The sequence below is a fragment of the Typopeltis vanoorti genome, chromosome 24, assembly GCF_054136105.1.
Source record: "Typopeltis vanoorti isolate ZY-2024b chromosome 24, IOZ_Tvanoo_1.0, whole genome shotgun sequence".
In the NCBI taxonomy this organism is placed as follows: Eukaryota; Metazoa; Arthropoda; class Arachnida; order Uropygi; family Thelyphonidae; genus Typopeltis; species Typopeltis vanoorti.
In genome coordinates, this window is record NC_143572.1 from 29,423,588 (window position 1) to 29,442,226 (window position 18,639).

Genomic DNA, 18,639 nt, shown 5'->3' on the forward strand with positions numbered 1-18,639 from the left:
TATCAAATTTGGCAGACCCTGCCCTGTTGATTACTTCTGTCAAATGAATGTGAATATTGAAAAATAATATTCAGAATAATGACTCGATGAAATTTTGTATTTTCAACACTTGTATTTATCTTACTAGCACGCTATAGAATGACAAAAAAAAATAATTCTTCGTTTGTAAGATGGTATTCAAACAAGAACAAGGAGTTCATACATTACTTTCTGAAATGGGACATTTTCGACTAACTCCAAAGGGATTAAAGATCAAACAGATCGATCGAACACTTTAATAAAAGAAATTGCTGGCTTGTACCATGAATTAAGTTTCTTAAAATATTAGTACACGTAAATTAGGAAAATTAATGCTTCTTTATAGATCATTTTTCCGAACTATAATCAGAAGCCTTTAAAAATATTCTTTTATTTCAATGGTGTTATTGGCCAGCGATCTAGGGAAGGATAAAGAGGTGATATATTACCTACAGCATACAAAGGATGACCCTCAGTTTGCCTGCACCTGTCGAAATCTCGCTTTCCTTCCTTCAGAAAAAGCCGACAGCAATCTTCAAAACCGGTAGAATGAAAACGCTATCACGAGTTTTCATTTTACCGAGTACTTGACACCGATTTTCTTAAACGTGTACCTCCAATGTAGAAAAATCAAAGTGGAGGTTTTGCGGTTTTATGGGTCAAAGACTCAAAAGAAAAACAATAATAAATAATAATGATAAAAAATAAAATAAACAAGTTTATACGCAGTTCGTCGTACGTAAAAAATGTAAGCTGATCATCACAGGAAAAAGAATATTATGAACAGAAAAAAAAATGTAGAGAATATATGGAAATACGAGAATATACAGTATTTCTCATGTTTCCTGAACAATATTTCGATAGGCGATAACAGTTCTGAAACGGCTTCAAATACGTTTTGTCAGATAAACTAATCCTTGTCTATACACATTATCAAGATGCTCCCAACATTTTATGGGTAAGATGTCATGAAAATAATACGGATAACGTTAAAAAAAGAAATAACCCGAATGTGACAGCTGCATGTATTTCAGATGCTTGGTATCATATTAATCCAATGAAGGAAACACAGTAGGAATCATCTGACGAAATTACCAGGACAACAAATCTTCGAACCTGCTAGCAGATTAGAACTCAGAAATAGTGCTGATCTGGTGGAGGAACTTCCTGAAAAATGCGTTCTCCGACTTCAAGGACACATCATTAAGCGCAAACATTCACGGACTATATCATAATAAGACAATGTCGATAATTATCTATTTAATTCTCTACATGATTACCTAATTCAAAAATAATAATAATATAAAAAAAAAACAGAATATTTATTTATATCTTTTACAGGACAGTGAAACACACTATGGTTTTTGTGCACAAATATAATCTATCATTGCCATATCAGGTACATTATGACGTCACATCCGCCTTTACCGATAACAAGATAAACTTTTACTATATAGAGAAACATTAAACTTGTACTACAGCAAACTTCACAATAAAATAACATGATTATTTATCACAAACATAAAGACACTACAAAACATCCGTTTAAGAAAATATACCATGTGGAACAACAGGCCTGTTCTCCAAACAATAGGGTAATAAAAATTAAATTGAAAAGAATAATGAAGTACTTATAAGCAATTAAGAAACACAAAAAAGAAAACGAACTACTAGTGGCCATAATTTTTATCGCTTTCGTAGTAAAAGCACAAATTAAAGACACAAAAGTACTTCTTCCACGAAGATAGCATCAGACAAAGATGCTTCTGGGTGACAAATCGTTTACATATGAAGGCAGTTTAGAACACACTGTATTCAAACAATTGATGATTTTAATTTTAGCTAACAAAGTTGTTAACCTCTTAACAACACTTGAGAGATTACTCAATAAAACCATATACAATACGGATGTTTTTCTTGCAATTACGGCATTAACTTTTATATTTAATTTTATTTAGTTTTTGACAAGACACCGTGAATCATTTGTGAGGAAGACAAGGTGAAGGGATAAAATGATTTTATAAAATGCAAATAAACTAAGTGTTTTGTTGTTAAATTAATTATTGTCTTTTTCAGTTTAGCCTCAGCCTTTGGTATGAACGAAAACATGTATTGTGCGCAGGTGTCGGAGTACGTTGTCCTTTCAATGATTATCTGGTAAGAAATATTATAATCATAATTATAAATAAATTATTATAATAACTATTTATATATAACTTAAACTAATATCGATATTAATGCTTAACAATGTTTAAAAATAAATATAATTAAAATACTGCTTAAAGTGAAAAGCATATATATATATATATATATATATATGCTATTACTAAATTTTGTTGAACAATAGTAAGTTTCCTATCATAATTTACTACTTCAACTAAGGAATATAACATAACAACAGGCTCTTAGCATTTCAATCAAAGCGAAATTTCATAAAACACTACTTTAATGTTTATTCTGTAGTCCTTATAAGGACTGGCTTAAAGGGGCGAAGCAAGAATGCTTTTCATCTTCCCCGTTATCTGTAGAGAACAGTATAAGGAGTTATTGAGCTATTAAAGCTCTGATCATGGCAGGAGGGTAACAGCAATAGTCGAGCCTCAGTTAGAACTTCATTGGCTACAGCATTGCCATTCATTATCCTCCAAGGGTATTAATCAACGCATCAATTTCATAAACCTAACTCGTATCCCGTTTATTCGGTCCTTATAAGGACTGGCTTAAAGGGGCGAAGCAAGAATGCTTTTCATCTTCCCCGTTATCTGTAAAGGACAGTGTAGGGATAAGGTGTTATTGAGCTATTAAAGCTCTGATCATGGCAGGAGGGTAACAGCAATAGCCGAGCCTCAGTTAGAACTTCATTGGCTACAGCATTGCCATCCATTACCCTCCAAGGTGCGGTTTATTCAGTGATGAGGATTAGATACCTAATGTATATGTATGCAAAAAAATAAATGGTGTCTAGAGCTTACTAAGCTCGTATTTTTTTACAAAAGAATAAAAAGTTCCAAATTTCTTCGTAAATTCACAAGTTTTATATTTAACAACGTATGTTTATACCAAAATAGCTTAATATTTTATAAACATATGAAGATCAGAAAAAATTAGTAATCAAATCACTTGCTATCAGTTTAAAGAGATCGAGGTAATAACCGGTAACTAGCACAAGGTCATGTGTTCAAGTATGTCGTTTTTCTTCTCTGCATTTTTACTTTTACTAACAACAATTTTCACGTTTTCCCTGTATAATTTCTCCGAATGCTTGTAATATCCGTGACATAGCCGAAACCCTGTGGCAACCGAATTACACTGGAAAGTGCATCGAGGACGATTCTTAGTACGATGAAGGTGAGTGACTGGAATCAAGTCTCGATTGAGAAAACAAGAGTGCAACTAATGTGATATGGAAAGTAGGGTAGGGTAGGGTAGGTATACTAAGAGAAAGTTCGATTGCAAACAATAAGTGAAATATCTTATTCAAAATAAAATTAAAAATTCATCTTAAACGATGATTTTTGGTGTTTAATGTTTGTTTGCTCTAAGGCAGGGCTTCTCAACCTTTTACAGTGGCGTACCACTGTATTTAATTCAGGATATTAGATGTACCAGTAAGTAAATTTATTCTGGAAAAGCGTAATTTGTTGGTCCCATGGGCAAAATAAACATTTCTCTACAATAGTGATTTATTTAGTTATTTATTATTTTATTTTGATATTTATTGGAGAAACAGATACTCTTTGAATCTATTCAATGGATTGTTCTGTAAAATAGGCAATTTTTAAAAATTAAAATAATTATGAGTGGATGCATGAACACATTTTGACAAACACATATTCCTGATAATAGTACTCCAGTTCTCAAATAAACTTACAATCAGTAAAAGCTATAAATGTAACATATTTTTAATTACAGAACTCGCATTTTTGTTTCAGTGTGAAGGTTTTGCTTGTTTAGCTAAACACAGATTCTTAATGCTGGTTTCAATCGACTTAATTTGAGTCTTAAATCGGGTTCAACATTCAATTTATTCCTGTACTTGTTTTTGATATAAATGAGAGAAGAAACCCACACTCACAAAGGTAAATAGTTGCAAACACAACAGAAATTTTACAGCTTTTTCTGAGATCATTGGATATTCATTTCTTCTTGCAACCAGAAGTCTGTTAAATCCATCCTCTTGATCGTTTGCCGGAGACTTCCGTCACAAGAGAGCTCGATCAGTTCATCTTTCTCCAATGGAAAATGGCTCTCTAATCCAAAATTCTGAAGCCAGGTTTTCAGGGAAGTATTCCTTGAAATCTGTGATTAGACTTCCAAGCTGTTTCTTTATATTCACTGCCAGTTCATTATGAAGAAGAATTTCATTCTCGGTTAAGAAAGCATCCAACAACGAACGGAACACGTGTTTCCAGTATCGATTTCTTTAATGATGAAGCCAAGTTTTTTCCTAAGAGCCACAGTTTTATCCTGTACCAAGAATAAGGAAATACGTGCACCCTGCAAGCTCGTGTTCAGCTGGTTGAGGTGGCAAAATAAATCTGCCAGGTAAGCCAACGGGGCAAGCCACAGTTCATCAGTGAAATAATTCAAGTCTGAGTCTGAGGATTTGTAAGAGAGAAAAATATGCACTTCTGAACGAAGTTCAAACAGGCGGCTCAATACATTTCCCCTCGACAGCCACCTAACCTCGTGTGAAGTAAAAGAGAATCATGTTCAGAACCTATTTCGTGCACAAATTGGAAAATAGTCGTGAATTCATAGCTCTGGACTTAATGAAGTTAACAATTCTCACACTTTCATTCAAAACTGTCTTCAGAGCAACAGGGATATTTCTTGCGGCTAAAGCCTCGCGATGAATGCTACAATGTACACATTTTGCTTATGGAGCTGCTTCTTTAATTTTTGCAACAACGCCACTGTGTTTTCCAACCATTGCACGTGCTCCATCAGAACAAACACCAATACATTTATTCCATTGTATATCATTCTTTTTCATAAATTGGTCTAATTTTGAAAATATTTCATTTGAGGTTGTTCGAGCAGGCAGTGGTTCACAAAACAAGAACTCTTCCTTCACTGTTCTCCCATCTATAAATCTTATATACGTAAGAAGATGGGCCATGCAGGTAATGTTAGTAATTTGATCCAATTGTATGGAAAAATATCGATTAGCCTGAACTTTTTCTATTAACTGCTCCTTAACATTTGAAAACAAATCTGAAATTCTTCGTGATACGGTGTCATTAGATAATGGAATCATTTCAAGTTGTTTCGCTGCCTTTCCCCCCCCCCCCCCTAAAAAATTATTCTAACCATATCTGTAGCTGCTGGTAATATTAATGACTCTCCGATCGTGTGAGGTTTTCCTGCCTTAGCTATTCTTAAACTGACTTCTTAAGATGCCTCCAGAGCCTTCGTGTTAAATCCTGAAAATGAGGATATTTGTTTCTTCCTTGCTGACAAATCGGACAGTTTTCTCTTGAAATTAATATTCCAAACGTTTGTATTTTAAATCGCCATGCTTGATCTCAAAATGACGTTTAAGAAGGGAAGGCTTCATCGAATGTTTTGAGAGCGTTTCATAACAAATCACACACTGAGAAACAAGTGAGGTTTCTTCTCCAATATCTGTGAAGCCATATGATAAATAACTAAGATTATATTTACGTTGTGCTGTACGTGGCTTTTTGTTGCATTCTTGTACAATGATGTCCTCCGTCGGTTGGTTAGGATTCGAAGTAGTGGCTTCTGGCAGAGAAGAATTGTTTTCTTCGCTTACACTCCTTTCTCCCTTCGATCTATTTGAGGACCCGCTCGTTAACCACTTACTCATGTTCCGGTTTCTATCCTCTCGCAAAAACTACATATAAATATGACAATTTCACAAATAAAATCTCAAATCTAACATCATTACTTGTAACTCGAATATTGTCCGATCAATATTCGAGTTACTTTCTATCATTCTCATTTGATTATTACTTATTAAATTCAAATTGAACTTCCGTATTATTTTTGTATATTATTATACAAAAGTTTTAATGATAATGTAAAATCTAATTGTTTTCATTTAGTCGCATGAAAGATTTTAAATAGAAATGTTAAATATTTGTGCATACATTTTTAATTCTCAACTTATGTTGCGAGTAAAAAAATGTTAATTTACTCTTTTATTTTATACTTTGTTTTCGTACCACCTGGCAGTGGCTCACGTACCACCAGTGGTAGGCGTAGGTTGAGAATCCTTGCTCTAAGGCAGTGCTTCCCAAACTTCTGGATGTCAGGGCCCCCTTTTTCAAAAATTAAAATATTTCACAGCCCCCCTCGAAAAAAAATCGTAATAGAGATTTATTATTATAATATTTATTGTATTTATATTCAATACAAAACATACACAGCGAATATTGCAAAAATCAAATACATATATTACATTTTTTGTCTCTTACCGTTTGGTTCTGAAGACGATGCGGGCTGTTCTGGTAAAATATGAAATACTGTCCTTTCTTTTGAGTCTGTTTCTGCTTCTTCTGATTGTTCGCGGGATTTTTTTTTTTATTTTTTATCAACCACTTATCCATCTCAGGGTTAAATTTTTTAACGTAGAATAGATCAAATAATATCACCACTTACCAATACTGCCACACCACAGACTGATAACATGAAATTAGTGAATTTTACCTGAATAAGGGAATCCCCGGACCAGGAACATTTTTCACTTTTGTGACTTTTCTCCTTTTACGGTAATTAAGCCTAACGAAACAGACAGCAAAGGCAGTCTGTTTATTAAAACGTGCATATGATTGGTGCGGTATTAACAAAAGATCGCGCAACCGAAAGATAAAAGCATAGCTGACAATTGAGTTGAAATGCTAACTCTCTTCAACCGAATTCCATATGTGAAACTGCCATAACATTCATTATATATATATTACTTAGTTTTAACACTTTTACGAAACTTAACACGTTCGGTTGAATTTTATTGCTGCCTTGGGAAATCGAACTCACACGCATCTAATTAATAACAATAGTTTTTAGTTAGATACTGTGTTTGCCCATGCAACATATGGTTTTGTTTCAGTCTATACAGCATAGTTTCTGTATGAGGGGACATGTGATTCATTAATTAGTGCGTTTTTATCCCAGTTGTCTCTAATTGCACTATCAATATATGATCTGCACAATAATAATGGGATACGCAGAATCCGAAAGGACAATAACTTTTGAAATTTCAATAGTTTTCAGCAAAACGTACTTGTAGGGGGTGTGCTTACATGCAGGGATGCGAACCTTATTAAACATATTAATTATTTATTTTACAATTAACACTATGTCTTTAGAGTAAATTCCAGAATGTAAATAGACATCAGAATTCGTTAAACATGTGGATAGAGAACTTTTCGGTTGATGTTTTAATGAAGGGGGTTTACAATGATGATTAAACCTTGCATAATTACAGTTCATGGAGTTGCTTTGTGTGTTTTTAATATTACTTCATGTATGGCCACTTGAGTGGTGTTCGAAATGGAAAAAATGTCTGATTAGAAATTGATTTCTAAGGACTGGACTTTTAATCAGTTAAAGAAGCAAAGAGTAAAAAATAAGTTAACAAATAAAAGAAAAGGTTTGACTTAAATACGAATCTGATGTAATGCAAAAGCATTTTTAGGATTGAAATGGGGATCAAGAAGTTTATTAACAAGAGCATAAAGAATACGATATGGATGCTGACGTACTCGGTTCCATCATAGTCTTTACATTAAAGCAACCGAAGCTATGTGATGTATTATGTCTGTAGCCTTATCCTTTCTTTGGCCAGTTTACATGAAAAATCGCAGACCGCAGAAAGAAAGTACTTCCTCAATCATATAAGACGGACTAATTTACATCTACAGTACTTAAAAAGCTCTTATAAATGTGTCCCTCTCATACTTTGATGGATTCGAATCCAGGTTTTTATAAAAAAAAAGGACATTGTTACTACCAAACAACATCCTTTTAAGTGGATGGAGATAACTGTTGAACGGAGAGAAATATTACTCTACATATGACGTTTACATCCGGGAACTCGTATGAAAATAGCAACACTCTTGTGGAGTTTAAAGATAGCGTCTCGGCGCCAGGTCGAACTTCCTGCGTTTTTTAAGCAAACAAAGATAACATTTCCTCCTCAACTCTAATTTCAAAAAGGCAAGCAAAATAAATTTTCGAATTGGTCGTTTATTTTATCTCTTCTGATTTCATGTTGCATATAACGACATTTTGTTATCTGTTTGCATGTATTGGAAAGACGCTGTTTGCAACAATTGCCTGGTATACAACAGTTATTTAAAATGTCACGATAAATGCATTTTAATACATAACAGGCACTCTGCGATATACAAGGCATATTGGATCCCATTCCATTTAGTCATTACCCGCTGGTGAGTCTGGAAAGATGTTCTTGTTAGTTCGAAAATTCAGGTGATCATCATACCAGTTAAGGTTTTATCAACAATAAAAAGGAAAAAAGAACTGTACGCTTATTCTATTGAATACATTTATTAAATACAATTATAAATTATAAAAATTATTTATAAATATATATATACCATATTATTATTTATATACTTCGCTTTATATATAATATATTATTTTGGTGCTGTTACTAGTATAACAGCACCAAAATAATATATTATATATAAAGCGAAGTATATAAATAATAATATGGTATTTATATATATTTATAAATAAATTTTATAATTTATAATTATATTTAATAAATGTATTCAAAAGAATAAGCGTACAGTTCTTTTTTCCTTTTTATTGTTGATAAATTATAAAAATTATTTATAAATATATATATAAATACCATATTATTATTTATATACTTCGCTTTATATATAATATATTATTTTGGTGCTGTTATTTTAAATGAAATAATTAAAGTAGTTTAGTTATGTAAAATAAAATTGAGTTGATCATATATTTTTATTTTGTCAAAAATAATTTTCAGACTTTTTATTGATTTTTCTTAATTTATAAATAACTTTTAAGTTGAATATATATTTTATATAGAATCTTAAATTAAATAAATGATACCATCCATTCTCATAATAAAACTAACTAAACGAATTGCAGGCTATTTCCTAACGTCATTAATGGGTATTTAATAGGTAATCAGTAGTTTATTTTGAATGATACAATGACCCATATTTGTCATTCGCTAAAACATTATTTCGTCACTCCGTCTAGTGCACAAGATAGATACAGGCGTTTATTACTAGTTTATAAAATAAATGAGAGGTTTATAATAATGTCATAACTGTTTCATGATAATAAGGAAATAATATCCATTTAAAGAATGAGGTATTATTTAAAGATAAATAATACCTCACCTAAATGATCTGTCTGAAGATATTCAGAGGTAGCGAAGCTAATAGATATTTGTCATTTTGATGAAGCTCTTATAGAAATAACTTCCGTTTAGAGCGTTTTGAAAATGTCTCATTAGAGTAAGAAGGAAGTTGTCATACACCCATAATGTCATGCGTCCCTGCGGTATGAAGATGACGTAACAATTGAATAGCCATTTCCAGGAAAGTGTATGGCACTCTGTTATAGGAGAGATTAGAATATCCTATAAAGGAGTTTCCCATACTTTCTTTGACATCTATTCGACAGAAAATTTCTTTTCAATAATTTAATAATAATTTTTAAAGATGAATATTTATTTTTAGAGAGAGAAAATGGTAATATGTGTGTAAAATTTAGGAGGGGGGGGGGCTTTTATTGCACGTAGAGAACGGTATTCTGTAGATTGAGGAATCTAGAAGTTATAAAATGTCAAAAGTTATTTATTTATTTCATTTGAATATATATTATTATAACTATTTCTTTAATCTCAAAATAACTGATTTTTAGCATTAAATTATTTATTGTTATATATTTCTCTTATTTTTATATATAAAATTTAATCACTAATTTCTGAACATTTGTTTACAGATCACGAGTTAAAATTATTTAATGTGATAAAGTTCATTTAATTTATTATTATTTTAGTATTTTAGTATAACATTAAACTTTTTTAGTATTTTTTAGTATTTTAGTATTTTAGTATTTTTAGTATTTTTAGTATTTTAGTATAACATTAAATATTTTGATTAAAATCAATTTTAAAATTATTTTTTAAAATCATTGTATTTTAATTTCTTACACCTTAAACTTTATTGAATATAAAAATTAGTTCAAAAACTTTACCAAAAACGAATAAGTTGACTTCATTTTTTGAATGTTCATCCTGCATCATCCTGAATTTGCTTATGATTTTACAGGGAGAATTAATAGCCTGGACCTGCATGATTTCGAAACTAATAGAATTTGCTGATACGGTATGCATTCTTATTTTTAAATCATTATGGTAATTATTTTTATACCAGTTATTATTATAATTATTTAAATTTATAAGTTTACCCCCATAAAACAGCGGCATAATATTAAATATTAAACAAAATTATTTTTCAGCATTAAATTATTTACAGTTATATATATTTCTTTTATTTTTATTTATTATATGAAAATAAAAGAAATATAATAATCATTCAATATAACAACACGTGTGTGCATATAACTTTTCATTCCGATTAAGCAACTAAACAAACTATTTTTACAAGTAAACAAGCTATTTTTACTTAATACTCATTTCTTTAACCCCTAGGGCTTCTTTGTTCTAAGGAAAAAGTTCACTCATATCACAAACCTCCATGTGATTCATCATATCCTGACATTTCTAATCACGTGGGCCACCGTCAAGTATGTTCCAGGTAGGTTTACGTATAGTTTTTTTCTTCTTTTCTCTTATTTTTACGACTAATGACTTAACAGAGATGGTGCCATAGTAGTGGTTGTCGAAATTCTATTTTATAAACCAGCCCATGTTTTATTTAAAGTATTAATGAAGCGTCAATAGGAAAGCTGCTTAAAAAAGGCTCTTTGTGAGGTCTTTAGAACAGGATTTTGGATTAAATCATGTAGTGTAAAATTTCATAATTGTTTGTGTTATTTTTCTATTTATTCTTCCAGGAATTGTACTGGAATCTTTAAAATATATCGATAATTCCTACAGATGGCGCCACTTCATTTGAGATATATGATCAACTTTTATAATAAAAGAAAAATCTTTGTTGTCTACTTAATTCGAAAAGCCGAGTTCTTTTTGTTACTGTTGTTAACAGAAAATATTTTATTATTAATATGATGAAATACTTTTACCGATATTGAAGCGATAATTACTGCCGATACTCCCACCTTGTTTAAAGACTACTGATTAACCGTTTAAAAATTAAAAGTAAATCATTGTTTGATGTTTATTTAATGAGAGAACTGAATCAGTTTTGATAGTTATTAATAGAAAAATATTTTAAGATTTTACGAATGTCAAATAGTATAAAATTAGTTATTATTATTATTATTTTTTGCTTTTATTTTATATAAAATGCATTTAAAGCACAAATGACATTTGCTGATAATTACTGAAGATGGCGCCACTTTATTGGAAGTGGCGCCATCTTTAGAAAAATCATTGTCGGTTATTTAATTAGGACAGAAGCCTTTTTTACAATTAGGAATAGTGAGAGACTTTGCATAAATGCAAAATTATTTTAAGAACTATTTTCCATACGAGGGATAATTGAAGTGCATCGTTTCTATTTGAGAATTAGTTCCTCACAAGTTCCAAATTTAATTTTTTTAATTTTAATTTATTATTTTTTTAAATTTCTTGTTCAAGATATTTTTACTAGAACCTTAATATAATTAGACCATGACGCTCTGAATCATATACGCATATTGCTGTAAGAATATTAGTCTGTTAGCTTTCCTCTGAATAGCTTCCTCTTTAGATGAAATCTCCCTACAGGTCAAATATTTTATTTCTTTTTCAACACTGATGATTTCTACATAGCTGAATCAAAGTGGAATCCTGGGTTGTACAGGAAGGAGAAGAAAGCAAAATGCAGACACTGTTGAAAGTCATATCGTTCAACCGATTTGGATAATTTATTTTTCGTTTGTTTTTTATGCTTTATCTAAAAAGTGATATGCGAAAAATATGCATTGGAAAACTGAAAAAAAAAAACCCATCTTGGATGTTTTTATCCTTTTCTTTGTATTTTATGTTTACTGTTGGATGTGAGTATTACAGCAAAGGAATATTATTATCGCAGTTTAATGTACAATTTGGCGTGATTTTAAACAACAGATGGTGGATCCAATTTAAACGATGTCACCACCAAGTTATAGTTTATTAGTAGTGATGAAGACAGTTTGTTATTTGGATATTTGAAGACGCTTTTGATAACGTTTCATAAGTTTTGAATATATGGGAATTTTAAGACTGTTTTTGATATTTTATTTAAGGAGGGGCAGATGCGATTCAAAATCACATTTGCCCCTCCTTATTTATTCGGTCTTCATCCTGTGGTCACATATTCTTTATTGAGTTATAGAAACCATACAAGTTCTTCTACATCACAGAAATATTATATTGGATACATTTATCAACTGAAAGAATATAACTTTCAGAAGTATATAACCAATGTAAGTAGCGTACATTCAGTGTAAATAGTACGATAATGAAAAAATTAAATTCAATTTTTTTTGTATTCTTTCAGCTGGAAGCAGTGTCATCGCTCCCATTTTGAATAACTTTGTACATACCCTGATGTACCTTTACTACGCACTGGCTGCTTTAGGACCACATATGCAAAAGCACCTCTGGTGGAAGAAACATCTCACCAAAATTCAAATGGTAGGATCACTTGATATGCTATATATACACTGGTTGTTGAATAAACTTAATCTGTAATGTCTTTGGTTTGCACACCTAATGTCATGGATATTACTACAAGGTTTCTCAGGCTTAAGAGTTAAACAAAATCGCTCTATAACACACCGTAGTGTTTGGTTCGATTTAAAGTAGAAAAAATTAATGTTTATTCATTCTTTCAAGCTATAAAAATACCGTTCATAGAATTCTTCTATATGTAATTGTCAGAACAGATTGAGAAAACAAGATTTAGATGCTTTTTCAAATTTCTCCACTCAGATATTTGCAATGGGTGAAGATAATAGGGCAAACATTCTGCATATTCTGCTGTTTATAAATATTCTCTCGCTATTTAAAAGTAAGATGAATGAAGACAAAGTATTATGCTCTATCTGGCGGACATGATTTATATATGGGGAAAGGCTCATCCTACTTGTACATTTGTAAATAATGATGTTACATCCAGATGAGCTAAAATGATAGATTAATTGACATGTAAGTGTAAGGTGTTTTCTACTACCTAAGGAAAAATTTTAATTAAGAAATTACTATAGCAGATGTGAATCGCCTGGAATAATATACTTGAGTCTGTGGTCCAACACTATGCTTGGACTTAATGGAATGCAATGTGCAATATCATGGACAGATTCGGTATTACTTCTTTTCAAGAACATAGCTTCTAAATTGCTATTCTGCAGACCGAATGCTGGTAATATATTGGACCGAACCTAATGGTTACGCTTTAAGCGTTTCGCATTATTATTATTATTATATGGCATTTCCATGTCCAGAGACTCATCATGACAGAACCAAACTAACTATTATACACATAAATCACATCATACCTGTCCTTAAACTCTTTCACTGTCAGGGAATTCAAAACTAATTTTGACAATCCATTCCGCTCGTTCACACTCTCCATGCTAAAAATCTGGTCTGCACACCCCTACTAACCACACTCTTAGATACTGAAAAATTTCCTTTGCATAAATTTTATAAATTCCCTTTAATATCTTAAAAGTTTCTATCATGTCCCCTCTTTTCCGCTATAAACTAAACTTTACTCACAAACCTTCAATCTAACCTCATAGGGAGCATTCCAAATGGCCAACTTAGTCACTCGTCTACCTTAATTATAGATATATCTTCTGATGCTCGTATTATGAGATCCAACACTCTCATACTGTTTGTTTCCTCTGTAACATGTTGTTTTATGTAATTATCCTTTACCAAGTGTATAAATTACTCTTCCATCTTGCCACGTCCCCTTTCCTCCTTCCAACCAATGTCCATAGTTAAAGATTCCCATAATAATTGTTTGGTTTGCACTCATTGTGCTAATCTGTCGATGGTCTATAGCAGCACCCGACAACATATTTTATCCTATTGACCTCTATCTCACAGCATCAAATGAACTATATCCCTCAAATCTAAATTCCTCTTTAACTTATAATTTTGTTGGTTGTTATTCTGCAGCTATTATCAACAATACTCATCTTTTGCCCTGTTCCCTCTATCCTCCGTGAAAATACAATACCTTTTACATTCTATCCCTTCAACTGTATCATTTTTACTTCAAGATACATGCTTGAGGGCATTCTCCCTAATATCTCTAGTTTCCCTGAATTTGCATGTCCAAACTCTCACTAAACAACACTTTCTTCCATCAAATTCACTCCATACATCAATGAATTCTCCTGCACGGACTCAGCAATCATAGCATTTCTTCCCAACTCTTTCCTATCATACAGAGCAACAGACTCACAATTTTTACTTTCTTACTCTTCATTTTTAATTTTTGCCCCAACTCATATCTGCTATCATCGCATATTTCTCCCCTTTTCAAGTCATATGTTCATACTGTAACAATCATCTCTTTCACTTCCTCATTAAATATATCAACTAATCTCCATATAATATCGTATCCTCATTTGCAGTTTCTCACACTTTCATGCTTTCCGGATTCACATTTACTTTCATTCACCTACCTGCTCTACCACACGACAATTATTTCTCCAGTCACTCAAGTCCCCGTTTTTCTCCTGTGAAGGACGCAACGTAAATGTGCCGTTTCCCTCTTTACCGTCATTCATCAGCCAGTTCTTTCACGCTACTTCCGCATTCGCCAGCCCACTTTCGCTATCTTTCCTTACAATCGTTAACGTTCGTCCATTCATTTTCCTGTTTTCTACACGACTCGCACTTCTTGGACATGAACGTCCCCACAATTGACTAGCCTCCAAATTTAGCACACAATCAATTTAGGACAAATACTCTTTCGATTCACACTTTCGTACAACCTGTTCACTCATGGCAACGCATACATTACACTACATCGTCCAATATTTCCCATGTTAAATTCGGACGCGATTTTCCTTTAGCATCGGTGCCATGTATTAAAACACTTTCTAAAACAATATCTCGTATTAAATTTCATACACTCAACTTTACAGTCTAAAATTAGTAAGATATAACCAAAAAATAATTACTGAAATTACTAATATCCACTGAAATAAAAGACTTATCTATAGAACACTTGCAACACACAGAGTTTGCTCTGCGCTACTCTAGCGTCAAGTTATGCGTTCCAAGCACACCGCTATTCTGCTTAAGATGTGGGAAGACGTCAGCTTAGGTGCTCGATTTAAGAAGAATTAGGCGATATTTTTGAATGTATATTTTTTATGCGAAGTACATTCACAAAAGGTTTAAACCTGTAGTGCAGTATGACTTAGTAAAGAACACATTGCTGTATATATTCAGTTTGTATATATACAGCAATTTTGTACGTAACTTTTTACGTACAAAATTTTACGTACAATATTTTGTACGTAACTTTTTACGTACAAAATTCCGTTTGTACATTGTAAATAATACGATGATTTTTTTTTCGCTCAAGAAAGCCTCCAAATCTTTTTTGGATGAAAAAAAAATTATGTATAAGAAATTGTAGTTTTCCTAAAATATCGTTTAGCAGGAGAAGGTTAAGGAAGGATGGTTCAAGCAGGATTTAAGAAGGATAGAACTACAATTCAACAGATTTTGAACAATGAGGTTAATAGCAGAGAAAGCTAGGAAAAAATTAAAAACATATATACTTGATTTGCTGATTTTCAGAAAGCATTTGACAGTATTGACCAGAAAGTGACATTAGCAGTTCTGGAATCCTATAAAATTGATTTAAAAAAAAATTAATAGTTATCTTAAAATATGTTTATCAGAATGCAGTTGCTTGTTTTAAACCATTTCCCCAAATCATCACCTATTTAAGGTGATTTTGGGAAATGGTTTAAAACAAGGAGGTACTAGACAGGGAGATCCAATATCACAAAGCATTTTCATCACATTTAGAAAGAGCAATGGATAAACTGAAGGAAGATGCAAAAGGAATATCTGTACACGGAATGAGAATTAACAATCTGAGATTTGCAGATGACATTGTTATTATCGAAGAAGACGAAAGAGAACCACAAAAACATTGAAACTGTTAAATGAGGAAGGGAAGAGATTAGGACTTGTTATGAAGTTGGAAAAAACAAAGACAATGGTATTTGGTGAGAAGAACATGAAACAAAAGATAAAAGTGGATGGAACTGATATAGAAAGTGTAGAACAATTCACATATTTAGGAAGTAAAATGACGTATGATTTGAACTGTAAAAAAGAAATAAAGACCAGGATTGCAAAGGGAAGAACAAATCTGAAGGTCATGGATAACATCTGGAAAAGTAAAGTGATCAGCTCGCAAACAAAACTGAGAGTACTGGAAACATGCATCTTTAACGGTGTATTGTATGCATCTGAAACGTGGGTAATAAATAAGGAATTAAGAAAAAGAATTTTGGCATTTCAAAGAACTTGTTACAGAAAGATTCTAAGAATAGGATGGGTACAGAAAATCACAAATGAAGAGCCCTGTCGGAAGATACAACCAAAAGAGAATCTAATGCAGAAGATTATAAAACGGAAGCTGCAATTATTTGGACACATCTATAGAATGAGTGAGGAACGGAAGATAAAGACATTTATGTTTGGTATTTTGGATGGTTTCAACAGAAGAGGTAGACCATACAGAGAATGGATAGACGATATAAAAGACTAGTGTGGAATGGGTGTACAGAAACTGCGACACTGTGCACTGGATAAAGAAAGGTGGAAGAAGATAATGAAGGAAGCATCGGGCACCAACGGGCAGTGAGCCCATGGTTCGTGATGATTATGATCAGGAGAAGGTTTCTAATTATAGTCCCAATTGTCGTAACTACTCTGTCGGAAAAAAGTCGTATTACTGGTGTCTTCAACAAATGCATTTTTATATGATACCATTAAGTCAGATCCTAAAGAAATGCTAAAGAAAGGAACCATAGTACTACATTTGCTATCGCAACCCGCAGATCTAAAGAATAATTGTTTTGCAAGCATAGGCTTGCGATTGATATTCCCTTTCATGTTTTATGCATAATGAAGGAATTTTTTTTAATCTCTGTATATTTGTGATGACCCCTAGTTCTTGCTTTGACGTTTAATATTAAATTGATAGACCTGAGTGTATATATTGACGAACGCAAGGTTGCCCAATAAAGAAAATAAATTAAAAAAAAAACCTGAGGTTCTCTGATCAAAATTTAGACAACTCATAATTTCTCTTACATAATCTCTCTCAAATACATTTCTTGGAAAGAACGAACACCATATTCTGAGGAACAAACAGACATTGCACTCACCTTAATAGGATGGAGACCTCTGCTTTGAATACAACAATGCAACAATCCTAAGGGATATTCTACAAGCGCACGATTGCGATCAATTGGAATTTTGGACCATTGTTCCTGTAGGCAGATGTAATGAGGTCCTGGACTGTAGTGACTCCCTTGACCTTCCCCGACACTCCATTTCATTCCAAAGATGTTTATTATGGTTACCATCACATCGCCACCTCCGAAAGTTATAGTTGGGGTTATGCTCTCTAGTAAGAGATGGATCACCGAGCATCCACCACACCCACACCCGTCTATCTGTTCAGCAAATGGTGTAGCGTGATTTGTCGTTCGATAACTCAGCTTCCCAAGCTTCAACGTCCCACTGTACATTCTCTTTGCACTACTGAAGATGACACTACATGTTGGTTCAGGTAACGTGGGATTTGCATTTTGCTGGCCTACCATGGAAACTCATGTTATGAGCCTCTGTTGTGAATGTTTTTGTGCAGATTCGTGTTCCAGTCGATCAATAGTGGTTTTTAAATATCCTCCAAGACATCGTATGGTCACACTCAGTGGGTGCATCGCGGGTCGTTCACTGCAGGTAGCACTTGCAGTTGATTCCCTGCACTTCCATCTCAAAATTGTATCACTCATAGTTGACGATGGCCCAATTTGTCAACAGTTTGCCTAAGATAGTCCTGAAGAATGGCATTCTATCACAATGCTTCTTTCAAACTCCGTCAGTACCCCTCTTGCAACCATATCACCCAGTTACAGTGAGCTGAGAGCATCACATTCCTCCAATTTATACTGGCTACAAACATGCGACTCGTTACATGGCACGATGAACCTTGCCCATGAGGGTGTCCATTGACTTCTTTCCAAGCAGTAGACATGCTTCATAGTTTGCAATAAATATGAAATATGATAAAATACCAGCGAGTAATCATAGAAAGAATTATTACAATAACACAAGAGCGCAGATCTTTGAATTAATCAATTTATGTTATTGAATCCTGATTATGATTGCATATACATTTATGTTTCATAAAAGATTTTATAATTAGCATTTTATACTATTTTTATTGTGTATAATATTTGACGGAGTAGCAACGTATT

The 18,639-nt window shown here is 32.6% G+C and overlaps 1 protein-coding gene across 3 annotated transcripts in view; it reads left to right on the plus strand.

Moving 5' to 3' along the window:
* LOC150093059 (very long chain fatty acid elongase 1-like) overlaps positions 1-18,639 on the plus strand; it is a 54,742-nt gene that overhangs the window by 31,010 nt on the left and 5,093 nt on the right. For all 3 annotated transcript variants that reach the window (XM_090413394.1, XM_090413393.1, XM_090413395.1), the window contains 4 exons: positions 2,095-2,175; positions 10,326-10,382; positions 10,709-10,814; positions 12,663-12,799. In XM_090413394.1, coding sequence (XP_090269520.1) covers positions 2,095-2,175; positions 10,326-10,382; positions 10,709-10,814; positions 12,663-12,799 — 381 coding nt within the window. The remainder of the gene's footprint in view (positions 1-2,094; positions 2,176-10,325; positions 10,383-10,708; positions 10,815-12,662; positions 12,800-18,639) is intronic.